This window comes from Podarcis melisellensis (genome assembly GCF_964234715.1).
Source record: "Podarcis melisellensis genome assembly, chromosome: 6".
Taxonomy (NCBI): domain Eukaryota; kingdom Metazoa; phylum Chordata; class Lepidosauria; order Squamata; family Lacertidae; genus Podarcis; species Podarcis melisellensis.
This window is the reverse complement of record NC_138538.1, coordinates 57,107,572-57,135,429: the sequence shown is the minus strand read 5'-3', so window position 1 is coordinate 57,135,429 and position 27,858 is coordinate 57,107,572. Positions and strand designations below refer to the sequence as shown.

The 27,858-nt window shown below is 46.3% G+C and overlaps 2 protein-coding genes across 3 annotated transcripts in view; one reads left to right on the top strand and one right to left on the bottom strand.

Annotated features, from left to right (window-relative positions):
• USP24 (ubiquitin specific peptidase 24) overlaps positions 1-3,431 on the top strand; it is a 78,459-nt gene extending 75,028 nt beyond the window's left edge. For both annotated transcript variants that reach the window (XM_081915667.1, XM_081915668.1), the window contains exon 67: positions 135-3,431. In XM_081915667.1, the coding sequence (XP_081771793.1) occupies positions 135-197 (63 nt within the window). In that variant the 3' untranslated portion in view covers positions 198-3,431. The remainder of the gene's footprint in view (positions 1-134) is intronic.
• PCSK9 (proprotein convertase subtilisin/kexin type 9) lies at positions 1,195-26,884 on the bottom strand. The gene is made up of 12 exons (XM_081915783.1): positions 25,669-26,884; positions 22,018-22,209; positions 17,081-17,204; positions 15,599-15,732; positions 13,272-13,413; positions 12,363-12,559; positions 10,949-11,132; positions 7,964-8,134; positions 7,545-7,693; positions 7,234-7,414; positions 5,844-6,025; positions 1,195-5,389 (listed from the first exon to the last, which is right to left on the bottom strand). The coding sequence occupies exons 1-12, from the start codon at positions 25,864-25,866 to the stop codon at positions 5,192-5,194; spliced, it is 2,052 nt and encodes a 683-aa protein (XP_081771909.1). The 5' UTR covers positions 25,867-26,884; the 3' UTR covers positions 1,195-5,191.
• Between the last annotated feature and the right edge of the window lie 974 nt (positions 26,885-27,858).

Genomic DNA, 27,858 nt, shown 5'->3' with positions numbered 1-27,858 from the left:
TGAAATGGGTGTATTGTGTTGCCTGCTTCAGATTTCCAAATGTGCTTTCAAACCCCAGAAGGCTAGGGACCCCTGCATTATGTGATACTTGGAAGAGTACATATGCTTTCCTAACTCTTTTGTGTTTTTGAAAGGGCACAGTGTCCCCAATGATGATTGGTGAACCTAAAAGTGACCTTGATGATGTGGATCCTTAGTGGTTAGCTGCAAGCTGAAGAACAAGCGTTCAACGGAAGCATTGAACCCCTGGCATCTTTCTGATATTGTTAAAATCCCACCGCTTTCATCTTTTAGAAGTGAAGCTTTCTAAGAAAAAGTGGCCATGCTACTTCCTAAAGAGAGATTCTCCAACTGAGAAGTTTAAGCATCAGGCTGTGGGGGAAGTCCCAGCATCCTTTGTGGTTCTTGTGGGATGCTGGTCCAAGCATGAGTTTAAAAATCTGTCACAAGATTTTACCAATTTAAGGAAAAATATCAAGTGGTTGAAATTTTTATTATGTGAACCTTTAATGAGTGAATGTAAAAAAACTTGCTTTTCTGTGATGCTGCAAAAAAAAAAACTTTCAGTTTTTATACAGAAGAAGAAAAAAATCTGACTGCCTTTAGGTATGGAGGGCAAATTTTTAATCTTTCTGAAAATATTGAATAGTGATATTCAAAATTATGTAAAAATGTGTGACTTACACTTGGCATTGTAAATTATTAGTTAAGAATCAGTTTACACAAGGACCTTTGTATTTAATATGTCTCCTAGGTCATTTGTATAGCGCTTTGCAGAAAGGGTTTGCAGCCCTTTTGTGTAAGGATGGTTATTCCTTATGGAATGGTTTTGGTACAAGGAAGTCTGAAATTGGTAACTTTTTTTCCTGATGCTAAAAGTAAATGGATAAGAGCAATAAAGTAGCTTTGTTTATTCCAAGAATACATTTATGTATTGTGGCATCAGTGGATCTTTTTAAAAAAAATGTTGATGAGTAAGTTTAACAAAAAACAAAAAAAAAGCACTTTAAGACAGAATTTTATTGCTGTTTTGCCTCCTTAAATCATCATTCTAACACTTGGAGACATATTGAATAAATTGTAGTCTTAATGATGTGATCTGCAATCATTTGCTTATGCTTTTGAATTTGAGAGTTGGAATTGGCTGTATATGATTCCTTGAGTGACATGGGGACATATGAATCTTTTTTTAAAAAAACAACAACACAATAACACAGGCAAAGATTGTAGGCTTTGTTTTGCTTGGCCAGGCAGCATTGAAAATACAACAGGTTCATTTGTTCCTTAATAACTGGAAACCAATTGAGCTACATGGGTACAATTTAGTTTTCCCATGCGAAATGCAGTTAAGTGATGTCTTTAGCAGCTCTGGGTACTAGCTTCTTCTGTGCCAATTTTTCGTTTTTTCACATTTTTTTTTCCTGCACTGCTTTTGCCTTTGTTTGAGGATTTTGCCTTAATTTAAATGAAATGCACCATGCACATGAATTGAGGGGAAGTTGTAGAGTGCCTGGGTTACCTCCACTGTAGAAAGGTTTGCCAAGTCAAAGGCACAAACAGCCAAAAAGTGCCTCTTTTTTCTTTTCACTTTTATGTACTATTGCAAAACCTGATCTGACACAATAGCTTTCTTCACAGTTGTGCACTGGTTGTGAATATTACAGGTCACTTCACTGCTGAAGGAAACAGCTATACATCTTCCAGCTGGAATTCTCTGCCATGTGTTTTGAGTCAAAGGAATCGTGTTGGTAACACTGCATGTGCAAAACAATGACATTTCAGTTGAATTTGCTTCTCTCAAGACACGTGTCTTCTTTGAAATGTGGCAGAATTCAGATATTTTATCAAAAGCCTCCAAAATTTTAAATGTGGTGTTTTAAAATTTTGAATAAATTTTGATGTCCCACCCCATTTTTATTGCAGCACCTATCTTCACTTTTAAGTTGAACCAGAAGCGAGTGTTAACAGAGGTGATATTAAAAAGTATCACTCCTGTTTGTCCAAAGGCATTGGCGCTTCCATCATTTCCTATGGAAAAGATGGTCTCTTTTCAGACTGAAACAGAACGTTCAACCCCTGGAATGTTCTGTTTTACCACCATACATTATAACATTATTGCAGGCTGTTTTCTGGTCCTCTTTCTGCTTGTACAGAGTTGATGGTTACCGTTTTCAACTACAACAATTGGTTGATTATTGATTTCTGGCTGCTATCACTTGAATCTGCTGAAGAATATTTTTTTAAAAAAACCAAATGCAACAAATCTAGTTTGCTGTGTAAATTGTGACATGTTTCTATGTTGTGATCACTTTTACTGCCAGTCTTTTTGGATGAAAAATGGATATGATATATGTTTAATGGAATGTTCTATGGGGTGGGGTGGCAGCTGCGATTCAACTGTGCACTCTTAGCTGTGTGTGGATTTGTCCAACTAATTCCTAAGGCACTTGGTACTGGAAAAGAAAAGGCAGTTCTCATGGGGGGAAATCCTGGTCAATGGAATAAAGTTTATTCCTCTCACACACAAAAAAAGGACCAGTCTGATCATTAGGTTGTGAAAAGAGGTCAGATGTCATTTTGCTGGTGTTTTACTCAGGAAATTGCCCTATACTTCAGATTTCCACTGAAGACTAGCAGAAATCTGTACCTTTGTCATGTCAGGTAGCTGTCTAACAAAAAGAATGCATCTAGTCAAAACACATTGGGTGCAAATGGTTGGCAGGACTGCCAGGTTTTTGGGTTTTTTTGTTTTTGTTTTTTTTTTAAAGCCAAGCTGAATGCACACAAGTTAAATGTGCGTAAGTTGTGTTACCTGTAGTTAAATATTCTGCTTAAGCGGAGGCTACACAGTTATGCGTTCCCAAGAAAATTCATATGAAACTTTATTCCAAAAAAAGATGGCATTATAAAATGTTTTATATAAAACAGAATAAATAGTTTCCAGATAAAAATGTAAAACCCACAGAACGAGGAAAGCTTTTCTTTACATTAAGCACCTATCAATTACAGTAGTTATTATGTGTGTTAGTTCAAAAACACTTACAAAGTATAACATGCTGTCTACGTTACTCATGAAAAAGCTGTTTAGACTGCAGCCCTATGCAGACTTACCTGGAAAGTAAGCCTCACTTCTGAGAAAACAGGGAAGGATTGGTCTGTCAGAGTATTTTCAACATACTATTTCAACATACATCAACAGATAAAGTTTTGATTATGTAAGCAGTTGGGAAACTTGACTAAAAACCCAAATGAGGGAAGGACTTGTGCCTGCTTAAAACAAAAATTAAAATTGTAGATACCAAGTGCTTTATCAGTAAACCAAACTATTTGGCTTAAATTGCTGACAGTGTGCTTGACTTCACAGTATCTCATGTGTGGTTTATGGCCAATAATAGTTCATGGTCTCCTGAATCTTAAGTGCTTTGGGTACTTTTATCTAAAGAAATGTTCTTCAACAGTGGTATTCTTGGAGGCCAACAATGAAATCTGAACTGTTCCCTCTACCTCGGCTGATGACTTTTGCAGTGCCTTCCGCAATTACAGGTAGGGGCAACAGTGGCCAATTAAATATGGCCGCCTTAACATGGGATCACAGTAAACAGCCTTTGTAGATGGGGCATTTCTAGGTTAGAAGGCAGCATCAAAAGTCATCCTGACCACTCCCTGTTTTCAGGGAGGAGGGTTTTAAATTTGCAAGGCTCTCTGTTAATTATTGCAAATGGGGTCTGTAAGGCACTTTAGAACTTGAAATATTGAAGGGATGCAGGGGTGTGTTTGTATGAGCTGAATGCTGCCCCTCCATGGGCATGACGACTCCCCCAATCTTTGCTAAACCACAGCAAGATACTGAGATCCCTCAGCCTTAACACAGGAGAGAATTTTTAGGCACTGGAACTTTTTCTCTGTGCTTAGGCAGGGGTTGGGGGACCTGTGGACCTCCCAAGACTCCCCAGTTGCATGGCCAGTGGTCAGGAAAGATGGGGGTTGTAGGTCCAGCAACAACTGGAGGACCACAGGCTCCCCTTCCCTCCTGTAAAAGGTTATGGCTTAAGGATCCCCGGAGAGGGTCTTCTGGACTAACCTTATTTTCCTACTCTGTCTTGGACAAGTAACCTTGTTAACCATGTTTGCTGGGGAGAGAAGGTGAAAACAAAACGTTTACAAAACAAGACTGGCCTGATAGGTACAATGCTACTTAACATAGTAAATGGTTTTTTTAAAAACAAGGAATGACCCCTTTGAGGGGGAGAAGCTGAGCATACAATTCACGACATGGAGTCGTGGTAACTTATTGCGCGAATGGAACAGCTTCCATTTGCATAATGGGGCCTTCTTCCCCCCTGCCCCACACCCTATATCTCTTCTGAGAGTTCCCTCAGCCCTCTGCAGTAGATTTGGGGGCACCACAGGGCACATATGGAGGAGGGGCAGTCCCACTGCATAAGCTCTCATGCAGTTACTTAGTTGATTATATCCATCCAAAATCCTGCTTCAGCTACCAGATTAAATGTCTTAAGGGGGATACTCAACATTTAGTTCAAAAGCTGCTAATTACTGCAAAAGGGGAGTTGCTGGTTACACCTCAGACAGCATGAAGGGGTTGAGGTCCCACAAAAACCTCATCCTCTCCAAAGCTCCCATTCTTCTTCTTTATCCCCAGCTTTTGAAGAAATACTGAACAGTTCTTCAAAAATCATAGAAGTCAAACACATTAAGTGAATGCATGTATGTGCATTAATGTCACTTTGAGCCCAGAGCACTGCCCAATCCATGCTGTTTTCAGGAAACCACATCAATAAGGAGTATGGTTGGCTACCCTGCAGTTTTGGGACAAGAAGAAACTTGGAAGGAGCCGATGCTGTCACACATCCTAAAGGGCTGGAAGTGGCTGGCCATACATATAAAAGGCAGATAGGGGAACTATTGACTAACCTACTGTCAACATCATTCTGTGGATGCATCTCAATTGGTATTACTGAGAGGGCATCACTAGAACCATCTCCCCATAATGAAGATGGTGGTACTATTGGCAAACTGGTAAACTCGGAGCATTCTACTAAGGTCACCCCAAATGCTTTCTAGAGTCCCACCTGGAAGAATATCTTCTTCACTAGGGTGATGTTATTGGGGTGTGGTCTTAACACAGTAGTTCCAGGGATAGATAGTAAAGGGTGGGGTGGAAACAGGTCTGTCACTTATAATTGGAACCATGCTTATCTTCAAAGAGTCTCTTTCTGCAACAGATGGCCAGAGCTGCTGTTCCTTTGCCCCTTGGGCTGCTCAGGACGACGCACGTGTTGTCCACAGAATACGCCCCAAGTGTGTTGGGGCCATGGGACTGGGCACTGCATCCTGTCAAAGTCCAGCCATCATCGCAGGTCACCATCACCTGTGATGGAGAAGGCAAGGTTAGTCAACACCGACAAAGATGAAAACCTCTAGAACAGGCAGCCCAGAAGGTAGCATCCCCAAATAGGTCTATTCATTCTCCCTTGCAGCCTCTTATACAGAGAATCCCACAACCCTGCTGCCACTGCACCTGGTTCAAGTATCCCTGCCCAAAGAAATGGACTTGCAGCTAAAAGACCACAAGATCATTGTGCAGAAGGGTCTCTTAGTCAGCTTGGGCATGGAGCAAATTCCAGTAATCATATGGCAAGTGGCCTCCACTTGAGGCCCAAAAGTGATTAAACTCTGCCAGAGGTTGAAGTTAGGCTTGAAAGAAGCTGTCTGTCATAGCCAGCAGAGTAAGTTGTGGGGTGCATGCTTCTCCAGGTCACAAAAGGGCCCATGGACCCACAGTGGTTGGTGACCCATGCCCTAAAGGAACGACACCCACATACCTTTGCTGTGTACTCCAGAGAAGAGTATTCCTGCACCTTGCACTCTAGGCTGGGCGCATGGCAGCAGGAAGCATGCACGGTTGCACCTGCCTGGCCAACACACTGGTCACGATGGCTTTCTCTCCCCAGTTCAGGTCTGATGCTGTCACTGAAATCTCCAGCCAGAGAATGAGAGCTGCAACCTGCCAGTTTAGATCAAATTAGGGTATATGCTCAGTGACACGGGTGTGTGTAGATGAATGCAATCATGGGTACAAGTTGATTTGGAATGTTCACATTGGGAATCTCCTTTTTTTTGTTTTGTTCTCTTTGCTTTGGTTTATATTGCAGGTCAGAAATTAGCTGGGGTATGGAAGAGGTTTCTGCATCAGCATCACATTCTGCTTGTCTGTCTCCACCCACTCCAATTCACATCATCATCCTACCACATGTTGTCGTTTGCAAGAACCCAAATATAAACCCAAATCACCCAATTTGCTGTCCTTGAAAAGACCAAGCAGTAGTGTGGGATACAGCCTTGTCTGTTCAGACCTACTGAAAGGCCTGTTCCCACAAGCTGTTTTGCCCACTTGAGTGTGCATGCACTGTACTGCTCATGGGCATTGTACATGCATAAGCAATGTGTGCGGATGTTGCCATGACCATGCAATAGGTTTACATGCTGTTTTAAGGATCCTTGACCAGTACTTGACTTTCCCACTGCTTAAAAAAAAAATAAACTTTGCTTTTGTGAGTTTAGAGAAAAGTGTTAGTCAATTTCCAAATAAATTCTATCCGGCTTTGAAGAATTCCCCAAGTGCAAATACAGTTGTACCTTGGAAGTCGAATGGAATCCCTTCCGGAAGTCCGTTCAACTTCCAAAACGTTTGGAAACCTCAGTGGTGCTTCTGATTAGCTGCAGGAAGCTCCTGCAGCCAATCAGAAGCCCCATCGGACGTTCCGGTTCCGAAGAAGGTTCGCAAACTGGAACACTCACTTCCAGGTTTGCAGCATTCGGGAGCCAAAATGTCCAAGCACCAGGGCATTTAGGATACAAGGTACTTATAAAACTGTACTTATAAACTGTTCAATTTTCATTACCGGTAGTTATTAATTCTGCAAACTATGCAAGCTCACAAAGAGTTGCTTGCAAATGTCACACAGTGGTCCCAAGATGGCAGGTGGGAAAGCCCATCCCAACCCACACAGTGCAATGCTGATGGGACTGTGGCTGCATCAAACTATAAGATCTGCAAGTGTGCCACAACACATTATTGGCCACATAAGTCTGGGTCCAGTAAGGGAGTCCTCTTCCCTGCACAGAACCTTCCTTGGCAACACAGAACCCACGTGGGAAAGATGCTTTGGCACGACAATATAGATTGCATCCATCATAGCTGTTGTCACATACCTGTCAATACATGGCCGTCCTTGGTGCAGCTGACACTCTGCAGTGCCGTGCCCTCTGCAGTCTGCGAGTGGACATGAACCTGGCAGTCAGCTTTGGGCCAAATGCAGCACCTGGCAATGGCATAGACGCCTTGGCCTCCAAATCGATTATGAGCCACGCACTCCTTCTTGCCTCCGTAATCCTGGAATTTGAAAAGCACAGCAGTGAGACACAGGGAAGTGCCAGCAAGCCTCCATAACCCACTGAAAAGCTTGTGTCTGCATGTAAAACAGCAGCTCCAAAACGTAGCCTGGCCCCCCACAGAACATCACCTCCATGCGCTCGCCTCGCCGCTTGCCATTCTTCGATAAGCTTGAGCAGCTGAACATTTCTTCGTTGCTGTTGCAGCGGGCGGCAGCTATCGACTTGCTGGTTGACCCCGACAGGGAAGACCACACGGAACGACAGTACAGCTGCTCATCTGAAAGGAAGTGGCTCGTGGCCATTAGAGGTGCCTAGCAGTGCCCCACAGAGTGCAGCTCTTTCCCTGGTCCAGCCAACTGGAGAACACACACACATTCACGAGACCCATCACAAGGAGGTGCTTGGGAACCACTCGAAAGTTGAGCTGGAAAAGTGGCATTTTGGAAGGCGGGGGGGGGGGGGGAGAGAACGTCAAATGGACCCTTGTCATGGCCTGTCAAAGCTCTTCTACTAAAGCATGAAGCCAACGAGAATAAGGATCACTCACCTGCTACCAGTTTGGAGGGAAGCCCAGCTACCCTGTTTGGAGTTAGTAGCCTCTGGTCTTCTGGAAACCAAGCCTCATTGATGAGGTTTTTTCTGGAGAAGTGGATCAGCTTCTGCCTCAACTCGGAGATGGACAGGTCAGGGTTGGAGTTCAGAAGCATGGCTGCAATTCCTATGGAAACGTGCATATTACTCTGCATTATTTGGCAGCTTGTGTGTGTTTGTGTATATAAAACTTGATCGGGCGATTATCTTTTTCTGTTTTCTGTTATACAATTGTGTGTGCGCGCGTGCTGTGAAATTAACAGCTCAGTGTTTTGGCTCTCTGTGTGTGCAGCTGTTTAGATGGAATTCACTTAATCATTAACAGTTGATCAGCTGTTTGGTAAGATGTTAGGAGGCTGGATCCAGTTGTGTTGCTCTTCCACTCACCTGGGCACGTGCTTGAATCTCTCCCATTGAACTCAATGAGACATAAAAGTGCTTAACTTTGGCTGGATTCTACCCCGTGGTCTATTATACATCCAGGCTACTTAACTGAGTCTGATGCTCTTGCCAAAGAGAGAGAACAAGAGGCAAACGCAGGCAAATGTCTGCTTTTTTAGAAAGGCCCCACAGAAGATACTTGGCCCAACACATACATTCACTGTGGGCAGAGGGGTTCTCTGATGGGTGCACTGCTTTACTCTAAAGAGCTTCCCCATTCACTTCAATGGATGGAACAGCCAGTTTCTCCATGGAACGGCATGGTGCACACACCCAGGTGGTCTTGGTCAGGATAAAGCAAACAGCAAGAACCACCTTCTAATCTGCAAATTGCTTTGTTGTTCTTGGGCGTTTACTTCTGCCGATAATTCAGAATACAAATTATTCAGCCATCTGGAACTCCTTTCCTCCAGTATAGCCTAATCGGAGGAGTTATTTCTTCGTTAAGTAAATGCCTTTTCCTTTTCTCCCCTTCAAGCTGCATATTTCATTTCTTAAAAATATCTGTTTTTACACTCGCCACAGGCACCCTCCAGGATGCACAGAACCATTTAGTAAGGAAATGTGTTGGCAGCAGTTAACTCTTCGATGCATTCAGCCTTCGGCGCAACAGCCCACAAGGCATGTCACTATCAGACCATGACACACACGCTGGTATTCCCAGCTGCATCCACACAAAGCTGCCAAATGAGCCTGAGGAGCGGGGGAGGGTGAGAGCATGTGCATGTGCACACGCCGGGAAAATATTCTGTGGCGTAAAGGTCAGGCTGTCATTTCACATGGATGTGCCCTGCCAAGGCCACAGCTTTCAGACACTGAGGATCTGATGGGCCACAGGGCAGCTTCCCAGCTACTTACTTGTTATTTATCAAAATATTTATATGCTGCCACCCATCTCATAAAATATTAGGCCGATGTACAACAAAATGTCCACCATGCAATATGAAACACCATTAAAAACCATTTCAAAATAATCATGAAAATGGCTAACAACCCAAAAAATTAAGCAGATGCACAGGTCTTCAAAATTTGAAAGCCATGGCGCTTGCCTAACCAGCTTGAGGAGTGTTCCACAGGATGGGACCAGCAACATGGCATGCTCAGCTTCCAGCTGAGTCCAGTCAGGCCTCTCTGTAACATGCCTGGAAGCATGTGGGCAGCCAATGCAGATGTTTTAGCAGAGGTGTCACATGCAGTCGGCCATCTGCCTCCATTCTGCACCAGCAGGAATTTCTGGACTAGGCCCAAGGGCAGTCCTACATGCAGCATATTGCAGAAATGCAGTCTCGAGATTACCAATTCGTGAACTACAGTGGCCGGTAAAAGGCACACCTATAACCACAGAGGTCACTCACTCATTTATTATTTAGGAAATTTATATCCCAGTTTTCCTCTCTCGTTACAGAGGCTGTAATAACACAAAGATGTATCCTCTAATGCAGGGTTTCTGAAACTTGGGTCTCCGGCTGTTTTTGGACTACAACTCCCATCAACCCTAGCTAGTAGAAGCGGTGGCCAGGGATGATGGGAGCTGTAGTCCAAAACCAGCCGGAGACCTAAGTTTCAGAACCCGTGCTCTAACAGGTTTGAAATGACAAATACATACTTGGGAGAACCCCCAAGCTGTGTACCTGCTCCTTTAGAGTGCAATCCCAACCATAACAGGCAACGGCCCTATCTTCCAGACATGGAACCACTATCCACCCTGTCTTCCCAGGGTTCAAATTCAGTTCATCAGCCCTCATCAAGTCCACCATTGCATTGAGGCGCCAGTCCAGGGCTTGCACAGCCCCTCCTGTTTTTAGATGTTATGAAGAAACAGAGCTGTCAACATACTGGCGGCAGCATGCTCCAAAACCCCTAATGAGTACTCCCCCAACGGCTTCATATAGATGATAAATAGCATTGGGAACAAAATGGCGCCTTATTGAGCTCCATAGCATTAGGACCAGGCCAAAAAGCACTTCCGCTGATGTTACTTTCCAGGCTTGAACACACAGGAAGAACAGAACCACTGCAATATAGGGCCTCCAACACACACACACCCCCCAATCGGTCTATCTAGGAGACCATGGCCAACCTTTTCAAAGGCAGCTGAGTATGAGTAACAAGGTTGCTCTCCCACTATCTCGTGATAAAGGTAAGCCCTATGTACATGGGGTCCCTTTCACACTACTGCCAAATGTGAGATGAATCCAGCGGGCACATTACATCCAGGGCACTGGCAGAGGGCCTTCCTGGTAGTGGCACCCTCCCACCAGATGTCAAAGAGAAAAACAACTACCAGACAAAAAAATTATAGGAACCACGGTTCACCGCTCACACAGAGCTAGAATTCCCAGCATCCTTGACAAACTACAGTTCAGACGATTCCTTGGGGGGAAGCCATGTGCTTTAAATGTTTGGTGTGGGTGTGACTAGAGACACAGAGAAATTCCGTGAGTTTGACCCCGCTGGGAGCCAAGCAGCAGTCACACAAATTCTGCCGTAAGGTTTTTACCTGCCACATGTGCAGCTGCTTGGGATGTCCCGCTCTGTGAGGTGAAGCAAGTCGTGCAGTCGCTGGAGGCACCGATGATATCGTCTCCGGGGGCGAAAACGTCCACACAACGGCCAAAGTTGGTCCCCAAGGAGCCCATGGAAGCAGGCTGGTCCTGAACATTGGTGGCCCCCACTGTGATAACCTATGACGACACGAGACCTAATCATAGGTGGTGTGGAGCAAAGAAGAAAGGCAAACTCCTAGAGGTGCAGAGGGTCTTAGATGGCAGAAGCCATCAAATCCAATCCTCTACTCAATGCAGGAAACATCCAGCAGATGGACTGTCCAGCCTCTGCAAGAGACATCCCACTGCCAACCTGCCTGAGTAATTAGTTCCACTGTCAAACCTACGTTTAAACTCTAGTGTATATTTAAACAGCACAAGCACATTGTGCAACATCGATGGGAAAACACCCAGAAATACCTGGAAGAGGTCCTGTCCACCCCAGGCATTTAGAGCAGGGGTTGCCAGGCTGGGCTGCCGCAGCACAACGTCGGAAATCACGTCTGTGCAGAAGCACTTTTCAGCATCTGGGCATGCACAGAAGTGATTTCCGGTGCTGTGGAAGAGTCCCCACGCTGCGCTGCTCCGGTTTAGCACAACGCACAGGGACTTGCTGAGTGTGCAGCTTGGTTTGGTCTTAGATTGCCAACCTCTGGTTTAGAGCATTCTTACGCCGCTTCAACAGTTGTGGCTTCCCCCAAAGAATCCTGCAAACTGTGGCTTGTGAAGGGTACTGACCTCACAGAGCTACAACTCCCAGCACCCGAACAAGTTTCCAGGATTCTCCACGACTGTTATCATCAAGTGGTATAGTAGTGCTATAGGGAGATAGGATGGTGTGGGTGTGACCAGAGACTCCAGAAAATATTAGCGTGTGTGTTTTTAATGGCTTCCTCTTCAGCCAACTCTGTAAGTGGGCTGTGGTATAGACCCTGCTCTAAGAATCACGACCCACAAGGCTAAATGCCAGCCTCCCCCTCTTTACATCTGGAGTCAATGTAGTTGCAGAAAGGAATGTGTGGCTTGGCCAAGATATCCACAACATGCTCTAGGGCAGCAACTGAATCTTTCTCCATCCGTAAGCTGCCCGGTCCTTGGTTTGGAGGATGGCAGGTGGCAGCAGTCTTGCCCTGGAGTGTTAATATTCCATCAAATGGCAGGTAGGCTAGCCAGGTGTGTGCACCAGTCAGTACTTGACAACCGCACAGTGGATGAGTGGCAGTTCCGTGTGGCAAACTGTCTCAATGGAAGAGCGCTGTGTTTACAACCATGATGAGATAATCCGGAAGTTTCCTTGGGGCACAAATAATTACTGGGCTACTTTACTACGGGCCTAGAACAAGGGAGCAAGCTAACCCTCTCACGTACCTCTGGTTCTGATGCCGGTGAATACAAGCAAGCATCTTCCTTGTAGTTGCCCGCTGCAGCGATTATCACCACTCCCATCCGGACCATCAGGCGACAGGCCGTGTTCAGGATGTGGCTATAACCACCAGCCAAGGGAAGCAAGACAACCAGTGGGCTGTAGGGCTGGACATCCAGGGTCTTCTTAATGAATTCCAATCCTGTCATGTGAATAAAAGGAAACGGGCAGCTGAGCTGTCTTGCTCAAACGAGAGGGCACGAGGCACGTCTTTTCACAGTGTGTGCTTTGCCCTGTTTCTGAGCTGGGGAGACAAACCAGTAGAGCACATGTGAAAGAGGGAAAGGAGCTTTTTGTACACACATCTGTCCTACTATGCAGAAAAGGAAGGAGAAGGAAACGTCTTGTTTGTTTTAAAGAGGAACCATGCAAGTGCAATGGACAAAAGGGTCAGCCTGTGATAGTACAAAACAAAAAAACCCAAGAAGACTTTTGTGGGACTTGAAAGACAAACATTTGCTATGGCAGAAACTTTCTTGAGCTAGAGTCCAGCTGACAGGTCCATGCACCCATTGAAGTGGGCTGTGGAGGTCAATGTACTTCCACTAAATTCTTAAGTATTTCTCCCAGGGGTCCTTAAATATGAAACCACAAAATAAGCTCCATCTCTCAATATAAAATAGATTTTGACCGCATTCTCTCTCTCTCCCCCTTTTGTTTTTAAACCTGACCGGGTGCCAAACAAAGCAAGAGCTGAGTTTGTAAGAACTGGACTGAATATCTAAGTCCATTCAACCTAACAGGCTCCTCCCCCAGGCGGTGGTGGATCAGCAACATCCAAAGTCTGGCTGGGATTGGACAGATTGGACTCCAGAGTTCTGCTCCCCCTTGGCAAACAGCTGCTGCTTACTCACCCATCAGAGTGCCGCTCACAGTGCCCTTCCCCTGGCAGTTGAGCACTCGGAGGCTGCTCACGCTGGCTCCTTTGGCGATGCCGGCATCCCTCCCACTCACAACACCAGCCATGTGGGTCCCGTGGCTGTCACACTTGCTGGCCTGCCACAAAGCATAAAGTTCGCCATTTATCACCTGCTTCTGCCCCCTCATGCACACCATGAATGGCAATCCTTCACGACGTCGGGTTCAAAACCACCCTGCAGCCTCAGTATGGCTAAAGAACCGAGTGGTTCCATTGCCTCTGACAAACATGAGGAAAAAGGGGAACCCAAAGAATGTGAAGTGCTGAATTATATTAGAGAATTCTAAATTATTTTTTACTGAAAACTACAGTGGTACCTCGGGGTAAGAACTTAATTCGTTCTGGAGGTCCGTTCTTAATCTGAAACTGTCCTTAACCTGAGGTACCACTTTAGCTAATGGGGCCTCCCGCTGCCACCGCACAATTTCTGTTCTCATCCTGAAGCGTATTTAACTTGAAGCGTCTGTAACCTGAAGCGTATTTAACCCAAGGTACCACTGTATTTGGAAAAAGAGCAACAGTAGAATGTCGGGGTGACATGAAGACATAATTCAGGACAGTAATTGATTAAATGCTACCATTATTGGAAGGCGCAGGGAGAGAAGAATAAATGCTCCCAATGTAAAAGGGTAGGCATGACTGGAGCCATAATTTCATCCTTTCAAAGCTATCTTGAAATTCTGTGCTGTCCAACGGCCCCATTATTCACCCCTTCGCTAGGCAAAAACAACCAAACCCTTTTCCCTCATCCTGTGAAGAGCTGACTGCTCTCCCTCCCCATTAGTAACATGCTAAATCGAGAGCGGGGCTGCAGAGGTCGAGAAAAAGATTAGGGGCTTTAAGCAGACCCAGGTTGTGCCACAAATATGAGAGGCTGGAAGCCCCTTGATCCTTCACATAAAGAATGATTGTCATTACAGATAAAAAGCAACTGAACTGCCTCCGGCCTACTTGCTCAACTGACACTTCCCGCTTCAAGAAAACACCATCCCAGTGGTGCCACCAAACGCAGTAACACGTTTTTATGAGGAATTCAGCAACGGAATAAGGGGACAAGTTGTCGGCATGACAGCTCACGTTAAAAAGCAAGTCATGAATGTTACGGGGCCTCCTCTGCCATATACATACAGAGAAAGCATGAAAAGAGCACATGGAGCCTTTCAGATGCGACAATAACTCAGCGAAGCACAAAAACGTAGATTGATATTGCCTGAACAAAAGCCTCACTGTGACTGAAGAATCCATGGGGTTGGCTCAAGGGGGAAGCCTGCAGAAAGGGGCTGGCTGAAGCTGGCTTTCACACTCTGCCCACCTTTTGACAGCCCTTCCCCCTCCCCCAAAACCTCTCCCTAGAGAAAGGGGACCCTGCTGAATGGAGTAGGCTCTGGTGTAAAGGGCTACGGGAGGATCCTCAGAAGTCAGGTGGAGGTAGCTCCTGTAAGGTGTTTCTACTCAATCTGCAGGGACTGGACCCTTCCTCCTGAGCCCACTGCATCACATCCCACCCCATTCAACAAGCTACTCCAAACCAAAGGAGTGGCTTTTCTGGGGTGGAGGCCATCAGGGTTGAAAAGTCAGTTTCCACCAGACTCCTTCTGTGGGCTTTCCCTTCAATTCAACCCACAGAGGCAGGACGAAAGCCCAGCCACAGGTGTCAAACTGCAGCGCAAAAATTAGTTGGTATGAAATTTTTGGTTCAATTTTATTTGAAAAATGCTGCCCTGGACCTTATCTCACTGGCTTTAGGCCTCTTAAGATGGCACTGAGCATATGCATAGATTTCCACCGCAATTGTGCCATTCAATCTGGAAATCTCCATACAATGTACATATTTGAAACCACCTTAAGAGGCCATTCCGCCCTGGAGGAGAGGAAGAGACCCAATGGGAAGACTAGGACTCTAGAGGGAATCCAGCTGCAGTCAGGTCTGTCCACAAATGGCATCTCACTGGGATGCAGAGAAGCACAATCAGCACCCACAATTGTGAGTGTCTGTTAAGAACGCAGCCACTTCCCAGCGGTACAGTTGTGAGCATCCCTTTACAACATAAGGAAGAAGTTGGCCTGAAGAAACTGAATTGAATTTCACATGCTGCTCCCACAGAAACACCGTAACTGGTGCTTAATCCCACAAATCTCTTCCAAGGACTAAAGGTTTCAGGGTTGAGCCATCATAATAAACGTTGGGTTCTAGCAACGTCACTGGTAAAGGGGGAAGGTGGCAAGAAAGTCGTCATTGCTCGTGAAGCAGAGCTGGCGTACCTGTCGGTGGAAGCGAGTGCCATCTTCTTCTGGGACGTTCTCAAATTCAGTCATGAACACTCTGCCCTCGATCTCTCGGTGGTTGCTCTGGACCCCAGTGTCCAGCAGATAAACTTCAACCAGGTCGCCTCTGTCTAAAAAGAGGAGACAGTCAGTCAGTGACGCCAAGAGGCAGTGAAGGCATTGCTCTCAACGCAGCATCCCAGCATGCCAATGTACAATGAGGTTTATCTTGCGCAAGCAATTTATAAAGGGAGCTGCTCCAATTTTGTCTTGTACGGAGCAGGCAGGGAAGGAAATGGAAGATTGGACTTAACACGATTATCCCTTCTATTCTGGTGATCAAAGGCAATACAAGTGAGTTGGCTGCTCTGTTTCTGTGTCGTTAAGGCCAGATTTGCAATCTTCGGAAAGCGGAAATTGGAATGAGGGTGAGTCAGTCTACTTCGCTATTTAAAAAGTGAAGTAGCCTATCCAGTAATTATTTGAGGTCTCAGCATTTAACCATCTAGTGGTTTTAACAGAAAACAAAAAGAGATATTCAGAAAATCCACTCTGCTTATTGTTAAATTTTGTTTTAATCAGTACATGTTTCAATTTCTCCCCCTTCCCGTTTCCTCCTCCCTTCCTATAAATTCTAATTATTATTGATACAAAATACCTTTTACTTTTGGTCACCCATTGAAGCAATCAATGCACTTTACTATATATAACATTTCATATCTGCAACAATGGTAATCATTTTGGCACAAACACTCATTTCATTCATTCATTAAACGTATTAGTTGTTTGTCACCCGAAGGTCTCCATTTTGACACAACTTTGTTAACAGATTCAGAAACGTTTATCTGAGTACTTACGGTTGTTTTATTTCCATTTTAAATTTCATGTAATTGTTGCATGTCATATGCTCTAAAGTAAACAAAGATGCATCCCAATGCAATCATGTTGAACAGTTTAGAGAAGGAAACGAATAAAAACTATGTTGCAGAAAGACGACGTGTGTGTATATACATGCAGAGCAATTCAAAGCAACCTTCACACCAAGCTGGATTGAGTGGGTGGGTTCAGCAAGGCTGTTCCTCTGCTCATCTCCACTGGCTCAGCCCAGCTCTGCATCAGCTGCCAAGCATGGGGATGAGAGGCATGCTGGCAAGTTATTCACCAGCAGAAAGCCCCCAGATGGAGTGCTCCTGGGGAAAAGAGGGGCAGGACTAAGCCAGCCTGAGATCCACTGGATCCGGAGCTGGTCTCGCTATTGTCATGTGACGGTCTCAGGCCCAAATAGGGCTGTAAGGGCAGCAAGCATGTGAAACAGGGCCTTATTGGTGGTGGCCCCACACCCATGGAATGCAGTACCATGTGAACCACATAGTGGCAGACCAAGCAATCAGTGATAGGTAGCGCCATCCCTCCGCATAGGATTTTGTTGTTGACTCCATAGATCTCATGCACACATGGTTGAATGGGAATATCACCTACTGGGAGGATTATACTCAGTAGATCCGTCTTGCACAGGGACAATCCGGCCAAGGTTCCAAGGAATGCTCTGAGCAAACACATAGGAGTCCTCTTCTATATAATCCACATGCGGTAGTCTCAAAGCCTGCACAAAAGATGACATGGGAAGAACTGTGCAAGTCACGCAAGAAATATCATTGCCATCATCCTACTCTTCTCCTAAAAGTATACAGAGCATATAACAGGAATGGGGGATCTGTGGGCCTTCAGATGTTGTTGGACTGCAACTCCCATCACCCTGAGCAGTGGCCATGTTGGCTGGGGCTAATGGGAGGTGGAGTCCAAAATTAAACGGAATGTGGAGAGAGGCCATTTGTGTAATTTCCTCTTCTCCCTGCGGCTCCTCCCCACCAATGAGAGAGCATCTGGAAATTCAGATTTATACAATTAGTGCCCTGGAGCAACAAATCCACTTTTTAAAAGAAACTGGTTTCGAAAGTGACAGGGAAATGCACCGAAAAGTAGGTCAACAGAGGATTAACATGCAGATGGTGGCTCAAACAGATCAGGACGAACGCTCAATAAAGACTGGATACAATCTAACCTCTGTGTAAACCTTGTGCAAGTAAATCAGGATGAATGCTTAACAGGTGAACTGGAGGAGCCGTGAGTGCGGCTCAAATTGATCTCAACAGAACTGGGGTGTCACCACTGAGAAGGCCCTGCCTTGTGTGGTGACCTGCCCATCCAACCTTGTTCCATATTCATTCGGAAGCACAAGCAGAGCCTTCCTTCCCTGCAGGTATCAGAAGCCAGTCTGGCTGGTACTTAGGAAGCTAAAGAGACACGCTGGAATGAGGACGTCTAGCAGGGTGGGAAGGTGCTGGAGATTTAGGGCAAGGGTAGGGATGAGAGAGGAAAATGAAAAGGTTGGTGGTGGTAAGGATAGGAGTGTAGCAGGCAAGGTGGAGGGGCTGAGAGAAAGACTGGGGAACCTTTGGCCCTCCAGACATTGCTAGACTCCAATACCTTCAGACCCAGAAAGATGGCAGGACAGAGACCAAAGACTTCTCTTCTTCTCTATGCACAACACGTCCTCCTTACAAAATTCTGCAGGCTTCTGTTTCATAAATGCATTCAACAACGCCTGACATCCAGCAACATCACTTGTTCCCGTAACTGTTTCTGTGAGTCCATTCCTTTCATTGGGCAAAAAGATTCCTGCATTGCAGGGGGCTGAACTACATGACCTTGGGGGGTCCCAGCTCTACAATTCTCTGATTTCATAATCTCTGATAGCTTTGTTTTTAATTTTCTTGTCATTACCATTACAAGTTATGCAGCTATTATCGAACTCAGCATTACGGCAGGTACTTAACAAATGGAAAAAGACATACTCCTCCAGTTCTGGATAATTCTAATAGCGATTCCAATGTCTGACAAAATTCCTTCCACCGTCTGACTTCTAGCTCATATTTGCTAATTCCCCCTTTGCCACCATTTAGGGAGCCTTTCCAGCCTCTTTTTCTCAAAGCAGCTCAAACTGTTGTAGCGGCAAGTCACAAATTCTCCTGTGTGCGCTTAGCGCTTGAGGCCTTTGTTGGTAAATATCTACTGCATGCAGGAAGCACACCACTGACAGACTGTGGGAGAATCTCCTTGCTGCAGGCTAACTCTGTGGTCGCTGCCCCCCACAAACATACACCACACACACATACACAATCTCGATCTCTCTCATGCTCCCACACAAATTCTAATCCTCTCGCCCATTCTCTCTTTGGGTATGTGCATGCATGCGCACACATCCATCTGTGAGCACGCCTGAATATTTTCCCTTCCACTTCCCTTATGCGTGTGCAGACAAGCCTTGGTGACCGCAAGCACAGCAAAACAGAGGGCATGAGATGCTCTTCCCTGCACCTGTCGCAACTTGCACATGGGTGTCTAAAACCCTGCAGAGAGAGCTGTGTCAATGAGTTGTTTTAGAAAACCCAAACCAGGAGTGTTTGCATTCTGCATCGGATGATTTCCCCTAAGCAGCGGCACACCTGGCATCATCTTTAGCGTTGCAACGCTCTTTAAGTTCTCTGATTCGCAGACTTTCACACAGCTACCAGCCTGAAGCGTATCTGGCATCGTAAGCGGCTAGGAAGTGATTAAGCAAACCTATTTGCCTCCACTGAGTCTTGCATCACTTTGGATTTCTCAAATGGCACCTGCCTTATCGTAAGATTATGAGATGTTTGGAAAGGACCACTGGGTTATCAGTTGTCCTGTAAAAAGCCACAGGAGTCCATGCAAATATGCCCTTCTCAGAACGAAAGGGGGGAAGCCATCACAAAACACCTCCCAAACACCTCCCACGGAGACAAAGAGGAAAGTTGCTTCTTATTTGTATCTTGCCAAGGAGGTCAGAACATTAGCCGTGCGGTAATCTCACAAAGTCAACACAGCATGCACTCCTGCCCAACGAAAGAACGTTGTGGCTGAGCAGAGACCTGAACCTGGTTTTCCCATCACCATAACAAACTCAGCACACTGAGAAAAAACAGCACATTACAGTCATTCAAAGGCTGTTGGGGAAATTGGGAAGCATCGTTTGGTGGCAAGAGGATATCGTTCCCGGCAACGCTGTGATCACTGGATGGAAGAACGCTTTTAACTGTAAAGCAATTGCTTTTAGAATGTTCTAACTGTAAATGCTTTTTAACCAAACGTTTTTAACCAAAACTTTTAGATGTTTTTTGTTACTGTTTTTTAGAATATTTAAACTGCTTTAGAATGTTTTTGCTTTGCTTTCAAATTGTATGTCTATCTGAAGCCCTGGGGCTCCTTGGGGAGGAAATAAATTCGGTGAACAAGTTAAGTATTTTTCTGCAGAGAAAAAAAATCTCTTTTAAAAAATGCATTGTTTCATAATATAAATTAGTAACATAAGGAACGAGTACAACGCCAGTCAAATTGTTTGGTTTCAAAGAGGGTGTGTGTGTGTGTGTGTGTGTGTGTGTGTACAGGTCCTTGGCCATACAGTAAGCCCACAACTTATGTTAGGGTTATTTCCAGGGAGACCGCCAAAAGCCAAAGTCACATATAGTGAAAACGGAATCACAGACTTGTAGAGTTGGAAGGAAATCTTTCACTCAATGTGAGGCTCAAATCCATGAGCCTGAGATTAAGAGTCATGCTGTAGCGCCTGAGCTATCCCATTCAATGGGGGGGGGTTACCAAGGTCATATAACCCCAGAACCACCTCCCTTTAAAAAAATATTTATTTTTTTACCACACACATAAAACTGAATACCCACAAGTTTAAGTTGGACACTTACTGTACTAATATTGTAATGTTAACTGGTCCAGCTTCCAGTATCTTTCATTTTTGTTCTCTTTAAGATTTAAACAATATAAAGGAACAGCATGCTGCCGAGTTGTGATGTCTTAACTTACTTTCAAGCATTCCAACTAAAGGATATTTTTCAAGCAAAGCTCTTAAAAGTGCACTGCCTTGATTTATTTATTCTTACCCCGATCATATATTTTAGTTCAACTACAGTTGGCCTACTGGCAGTGCCGGTTGCTAAGGCTACATACAGGGATGGCGGCCTACATTGACCCCCACTTTTCACAACTCTGTGCTTCGCTGCCACTCACTGAGAGAAGGAGGCGTTCAGTATGGTGTGGGAGCAGAGCGAAGCCAAGCTGTTCCTTCTGCCCCGCGCCATGTTGAGCTCCTACGGCCTTGTTCCCCCTCCCTGTCTATGAGCAGCGGCCATGCGCAGCCCCAGGAAGACAAGAGAGCAACACAACCACACAGCCTTCCCACTACTGGTTATGGGAAAAACAATTTGAGATATTTATACAAGTAGAATTCACTTGTTCAGTTTTGTGTACTAAAAACAACTCAAACACCACTCAGTAGATCCTGGTTGATTTCGGCCAGTCGCACATTGCCAGAAGGCCCACATCATTGCCCCACGCAATGGGGAATAGGGACTTAGTGAAAGTTCATACAACAGAAATGATTAAAAAAAAATAATAACTGTAGGGATGACAAAAACCAGAAACAAAAAGCAGACAGATGCACAAGTATTAGCCCCCCAAAGTGTTTTGGGAATTTTTCTTTCTGCTCACTGATATGGCATTGCACAACGTATATTCAAACACAGCCTAGACAGCCATCTTTTACAAGATAGTCTTGCTCCATTCTTAGCAGGGAGGTTTCGACTAGGTGGCCTACAAGACCCTCCCTCCCAGGGTTTGGATGGCATTTGGCATGGCGCGGGTGGAGACTTTCACTTGCAGCGTGGGTCCTCCCCTTGTCCCCCTCCTCTTCCACCAGTATGGCTCCCCTAAAGGTAAAGGTAAAGGGATCCCTGACTATTAGGTCCAGTCACGGCCGACTCTGGGGTTGCGGTGCTCATCTCGCTTTACTGGCCGAGGGAGCCGGCGTACAACTTCTGGGTCATGTGGCCAGCATGACTAAGCCGCTTCTGGCGAACCCGACCTCTCCAAATCTCTCCAACCCTCTGGAGCAGATATCTGGAGCTGTGGGGAGCCAACAACGCCCATTCCACTGGTGAACCCCACAAGGTATATTTTATGCTGCATTTGATAAAACTGTAGAGCTAGGGGAGGCTTGGATGAGAGACATGCCAAGATCTGAACGTAAATAAGTACCTATTGTGCTTGTAAATACTGCTGGGCTATGTCAAGGACCAGGAGATGGATATAGGAGACTGACTTGGAACTGAGGGGAGACAACAGGACTGGTGGGCCTGCCTTTTCCCAACCTGTAAGTATACTTTTGACAATAAAGAGTTTCTTCCACACACTGGACATTTCTGATAGCACTGTGATGGGACTATAACTCTCCTCATCCCCGCCCATAAGCCATGCTGGCTGGGGCTGACGTCTGGAGAGATCGTGAGTTCCCTAGCCCCGATGCAGAAAGAGGGACTTACCATGTGCAGCACGTCGCTGCTCATCTTCACGAGAAAGCCCTGGAACAGGTCCTCAAAGATATGCAGGATTTTCGTCAAGTAGCCATGCCTGGCTGCTCTGGCCTGCAGGCGCTTGGCGGTCCTTGATGTCTGAGATTTGTGGGTTTCCTCCTTAAGCACCACAATGTATTGCCCTGGCAGGCGCCACAAGTCCTGCGTTTAGACAAAACAGAAGTAGAGAGTCGGTAGATGATTTGCAGAAGCACGTGCCCCACTAGGAGGGTGGCGCAAGCACAGGGTGGGGCTCTGGTGCCCTTAAGAAAGTGTGAGATTCTGCTCCCAGTCCCACATACTGGGCATTGCCTCTTTTGCATTCTTTTGACATGCATATGAAATGAGCCAGTGGTGTGGCAGAGAAGGAGCAAAGTGCCACCGATTTCATAGCAGGAATGACAGCGACATCGCCCTGAGGGAGGCCTCCTCTGCGTGCCAACCAAATAAAGCTTTTCTAAAAGAGGAAATGACCAGATAACCAACCACCCTCTATTATGGCTAATCAAAATAGTGAGGTCCACCAAAATTCTCCATCAGGCTGCAAATTAAGCAAAACTTGGAAAGGGGTCCCTGCATTTATCCAAAAATCATTTTTGCTTTATAGCCTCAGAAGAGATGTGGTAGGGGCGGGTGTGCTGTCACAAAGAGGGCCTGCACTTCAATATTAACTACTACACCACAATATTTAACACCTCACTGGAAAGGAAACAGATTCCACTCAACCACTCCCCTGACTTAACATTTTCTGGCTCAACACAGCCACTTTAAGAAGCAAACAACACCTTGTTAAGTGCACACACATAAAGCAGCACAATCTTTATTTGTGTAGTGAACGACAAATAAGAATTGATGTGGTTTTGAAAGTGAAGGAAAGATGTGCTGGTCATTTTTCCAGTTCAAAGTCTCTCCCTCTTAGCAATTCCACCCACAGATATGGATATAAACGTATAGAACTTTGTGTAAGAAATAGCAGGAGAGGGAGAGATTTTGAGTGAGGAAACTGATCAGCAGAGAAAGGATTGCGTAAACACAAGCTCACACACCTCTACTAAAAATATGCTTTTTATTTTTTAAAAAATAAATTGGGAGTTTGTTGCACACATCACCATGTCATCTATAATCTGCCCCTTAGAAGGAAGCTGATTCTGTACCATATATCAGAAGCAACTATGAGAAAGGGGGAAGGACCAGGAATTTTGTGAAGCAAATCTTGCTGAATCCAGCACAAATTATTCTCCCATCTTCTAGTCAATCGCACAGGGCTGAGATGAATGGGACATGGGAGATCCAGAATCAGACCTCCCAACATCTTTGCTCAAAAGCAGTCACATCCTCCGATTTGGATCAGGGTTGGATGCTGAGTGAACTGGGGCCGGGGAGCTGCTTCTCTGCACTGTTTCCGTGATTTAAAATCCCCACCTCCCAGAAGCTGCTATTAGCTGTGGAGCGTGGAAGACATAAACCATTACTGGATGTGCTTTCTCTCATCTCTGTGGCAGCGTTGGGTAGAGGAAATTTAAACTGGGGGAAATGTTTAAAAACCTGTCTTTCAGCACTAAATCCTATCCAAATCATTTCCCCTCCCCACCTACAAGTGCTTCTTAAGATGCTGAGAGATCCAATTATAGATCTTCTGTGTTGATCACGTATAGATGCCCCCCATCTTTTAGCAATCTCCATTTGTGTTTCTTTCTCTTTTCATTTTTCACGCACCCCTACACTGTTCTGATTTTTTTTTAAAGAAGCCTAAAACAAAATCCAGTGACCCATATATTTTTTTGGGCCCCCGGGAGGGGGGGGACCTGCATGCACATCTAGGAAATCCAGATGCTGACTGCTCACTGTTTCCAGTATTGACCATACCACCTGGTTCATCGCTGGGCAGATTCCACCTCTAAAAGCCAGGGAAGTGAATTTGAAAGAACACCTTGGCTCTTCCTGACAGTCCTTTGCAGTGAGAGGAGGTAGGTCAGCCTTGCACCCTGCACAGCACAAGCCAAGGCAGCAGATATTCTCTATCATGGCTGGAGCTTGCAAGGCAGGTGGACTGCACAAAGGCATCCACTCAAAAGAGGCAAGGCTCAGAAGTGCCCCAAAGACAAAAGAAAGACAATACAACGCAGAGTCCCAGGAGAACAACCCCTGCATTTCCCAACCGCTCCCTGGATGCCAGATCTTTCAACTCACATGCAAGACAAAGCAGGCATTTTAAAAAATGAATAGTTCCAATAGAAGGCATGTCACCAGAGATCACAAGACCTTAATAGGCAGATCTACCTTTCAGCAGACGAGGAGGTTCTGAGTGAAGGCAAAATGCAACAGGTGTGCATTCGTTGCAAAATATCCTAGAAGCCTTTAAGGCATGTCCAACGTTACAATGGTATATGACTGGTGCCTGGCCAAGTTTCCTAAAATGGATGCTTCACAAAGCCTCTTCCTCCTGCTGCCTGAACATAAGATTTCAATGTTCCTTCTTCAAGAGACAACACCCCCCTCCCCAAAAAAGAGGGCATTACAGTTCCATAGAGGTTAGAGGGGTGACTTCATAAGGAAACAGAACAGATCCAAAATAACGGGGGAGGGGGATATTGGGTCCTTGTTCCCACAAGAGCCTTTGCTTCATGAATGATGATGCTAATAATAAGCCCTGACCTACCGCGGGTGTCTGAATTTGGCAGCAGAAATCCCAAAGCATCCACTACTATCCTTCCAAATGGGGAAAGCAAGTTTCCAGACAGGGGAAGGGGTTGGGGAAGCAGTGCCACAGAAACAGGGCTTCAAGTCAACCTAGGATCCTCCCATGGAAATGTTTCTGAATGCCAGAGCCCTGCCCAGAAACAAGTGAAGCTGACTATAATGATGAGAGCAGCCTGGGGCATGTGCAAAGAGACAATGTGCAGAGAGATTATTTTCATTCCCGCCCAAGAAAGCACAGCCCATTTAGGAAGCCGCCTCAAACTGAGTCAGACCCTTCTAGCGTAGTGTTGCCGGCACGGACTGGCAGCGGCCCTCCAGGATTTTCACGCAGTCCTGCCTGGAGATGCTGGGGTTGGAAGCAGGCACGCAAAGCTTCCCAATAATGCACACTCGGCTTCAGGTGGGGCGCGGGGGGGGGGGGGTTCCAGAGGGCAGGGAGCAAGGCAGCGCCAGGCAAGATCCTCTCTGCTTTAGGGGCTGCCTGCTCGCAAGCAAAGGAACGAGCATCTGTGCAATGCGAACCCGGGGCCTCTATGGGGTCCTTTGGGCAATCCTTACATTGCCAATCCCTTCAGAAGTCCCACGGAATTCGCTGGAGCTTAGACTCCCGGGCAACTGCAGCCTAAGGTCTTTTTTTTTTTAAATCTCTTCGACTTTTTCGGAAGTCAAGAGGGATATATACATATTATGAAATAATAAGCTCCATTGCAGCGCGTAAAACTACTTTTGCACGGGAGCCAGGGGCTTTCGCTGCTCCCCAAACCCCGCCTGTCTGGAATGACCAGAGTCCTCAAACTAGATCTCGGAGGAGGGAGGTGCACCTCCAGGCCACCCCAAGGCGAGTGGGAGAGAAGCAGCAAGGGCACCAGCCGGAGCCGGAGCCTTCCCAGTCCCTCTGGTCCTCCTCTCCGCCACGGTCACCTTATTGCTCCGATGGAAAGCGGCGGACCCGCTCCGGTATTTCCCCAAGTCGGCCTGGCTCTCCTCCTCGAAGGCGAAGGACGCCACCAGGTCGTCGTCGTCCTCGTCCGGATCGTGGAGGTTGGCGGCAGCCGGAGAGAGCGCGCCCAGCAGGAACAGCAGCAGCAGCAGCGGAACGCGCAAGCAGCGGCCGCCCATCGTGTCCCCCGCTTGGGAAGAACGCGGGAGTCGGCAGAGACCCAGAAGAAGCCGCCGCACGCGGAAAGGCTCGGCTCTGGAGCGCAGCGCGACGCCTAGAACCCGGCGCGGGCGGAGCCTAGAACCCGGCGGGGCCCTGCACTCAGCGGGCTACTGGAGCGAGCTGCCCTTGGCGCGGCGGCAGTTGCACCGGGCGAAGGAACAGCAAATGGGAATCGCATCCCACAGCTCGCTTGCACACACAGCGCGCGCGCACACCCCCTTCGCCCGCTTCTCTCTCGCCGCTTCTCTCTCGACTTTCCCTCCTCCCCTTTGCCTTTCCATGTGCTCCTCTAAATCTTTTTGGGGCGTGGATGTGCCGGATCACGCCACTATTATCCCATCGGACCATCCTATCTCGTTAAACATTAATTGGAGTTTCTCTCATCCCTGGAGATCAAGTTGCTGCCCCGTTTTGCTTTTCCTGGCGTCAAATTACAGGATTACTTTCGCGTGGGTTTTTTTCTTTCTTTCTTTCTTTCTTTCTCAAACGCATTCCATTGCATAGCTTCCAGAAGGAAAAATGTACTGTATATATTCTATGCATGAACACGATTGGAGGACAGCGTCTCAAGGGGATAAGGGGGAGCAGTTGTATATGTAAGGAATTCGAGAAGCAATAGGCATGTTGTGGCATGGGGCTTTGGAAAGCTTTTTTTAAGGAAACCTGGGGGGAAAACGCCCACAGTACTCCCCAGACACTTGTTTCTTCAGGGTACGATAGTACTTCCATCCCAAGGAAGTACAGCTTTAATTTCCCAAGAGAACTAGAATGAGCATAGCACACAAAGAAAGGCTGAGAGACCTCTCTATCCCCCACCTCAGGGCCCTCACTAGGGCACAGCCCCTCTCCTTGACAGAGTGCCTTTGCTGGGCTGGAATGTGACCTTGAACTGCCAGAATGTTCCTTGCTTGCCTCAGTTGCCTGGATGGAGAGGCGGGCTGTAGGGTTCCCAGACTTTTGCATGCCTGAATGCAGCCTACTATACAAGGGTCAGAGTGGCATCCACTGAGCCACCTACCTTTGCCCCTGGCTCCGCCCACTTCTGACTCTAGCTCCACCCACCACTGGCCTGCAGTAACTCAAAACAAAGCACATATGTAGCCCACTCCTGCTAACAGATTTCCTCATTGCTGAACATCCTGCAGATTGAACCTAGTAATCTTAGAATCATAGACTCATAGAGTTGGAAGGGATCTCAAAGGTCATCCAGTCCAACCCCCTGCAATGAGGTTCAAACCCAAGACTGATTTTGAGATTAAGAGTCTTCTGCAGGCCAAGCACGTGGTCTAACCACAGAGCTATGGATCCTGCCTTTGACACTGTCAAATACAGGTGAGCCTACAGAGGCAGAATGAATACCTTATGAAGCCCAGTTCAAATATTATGAATTATTATCATCATCATCATCATTTAACCCCCACCTTTCCATCTGCATATGTTCGAGGCAGATTGCAATATAATGTTAAAATAAAAATAAGTAAAATTATGCCTGAAAATATCTCTGTTCTTTCTTTCACATTCTTATTCTGCTTTTCATATTAGTTGCAGCTTTCCTTATTGACATGAACTCACATGGCAGACATTTATAAAAGCAGATTAGATAACAATTAAAAAAATAAGAAAGGACGAAACATGGGGGTGGAGCAGCACAGAGCCATGGGGTGCAGCCTTCCCGCTACAGACATTTCTACACCTTGCTTGGATGGGGCAGGTCAGGGTGAGGGCAAAGGCACTGGACAGATGCACCGGCAAAGCCAATCTGGTATGCAGCCCCACTTTGCCGCTTCCCCAGCCCCATTTCTGTAAACTGCTGGGCCACCAGTACTGGGAGGATGACTCTGCCCCACACCACCAGCTGCTACTGCCACAGACAGCTTCCATATCGCCTTACGTCACCTTTCACACTGAGTGGCATCACATTGAGCCACCTAGCATGCAGCACATACACT

What these genes read in the sequence shown, in the direction of transcription:
- PCSK9 (XM_081915783.1), bottom strand. Translation starts at nt 25,866, where the DNA reads ATGGGCGGCCGCTGCTTGCGCGTTCCGCTGCTGCTGCTGCTGTTCCTG. An exon ending in TACTGAGTATAATCCTCCCA is followed by an intron (nt 15,733 to 17,080) that starts GTAGGTGATATT and finishes TCCTCTTTTTAG; the next exon opens with ACAGAGGCGACCTGGTTGAA. An exon ending in CACCGGCATCAGAACCAGAG is followed by an intron (nt 11,133 to 12,362) that starts GTACGTGAGAGG and finishes GTGTCGTCATAG; the next exon opens with GTTATCACAGTGGGGGCCAC.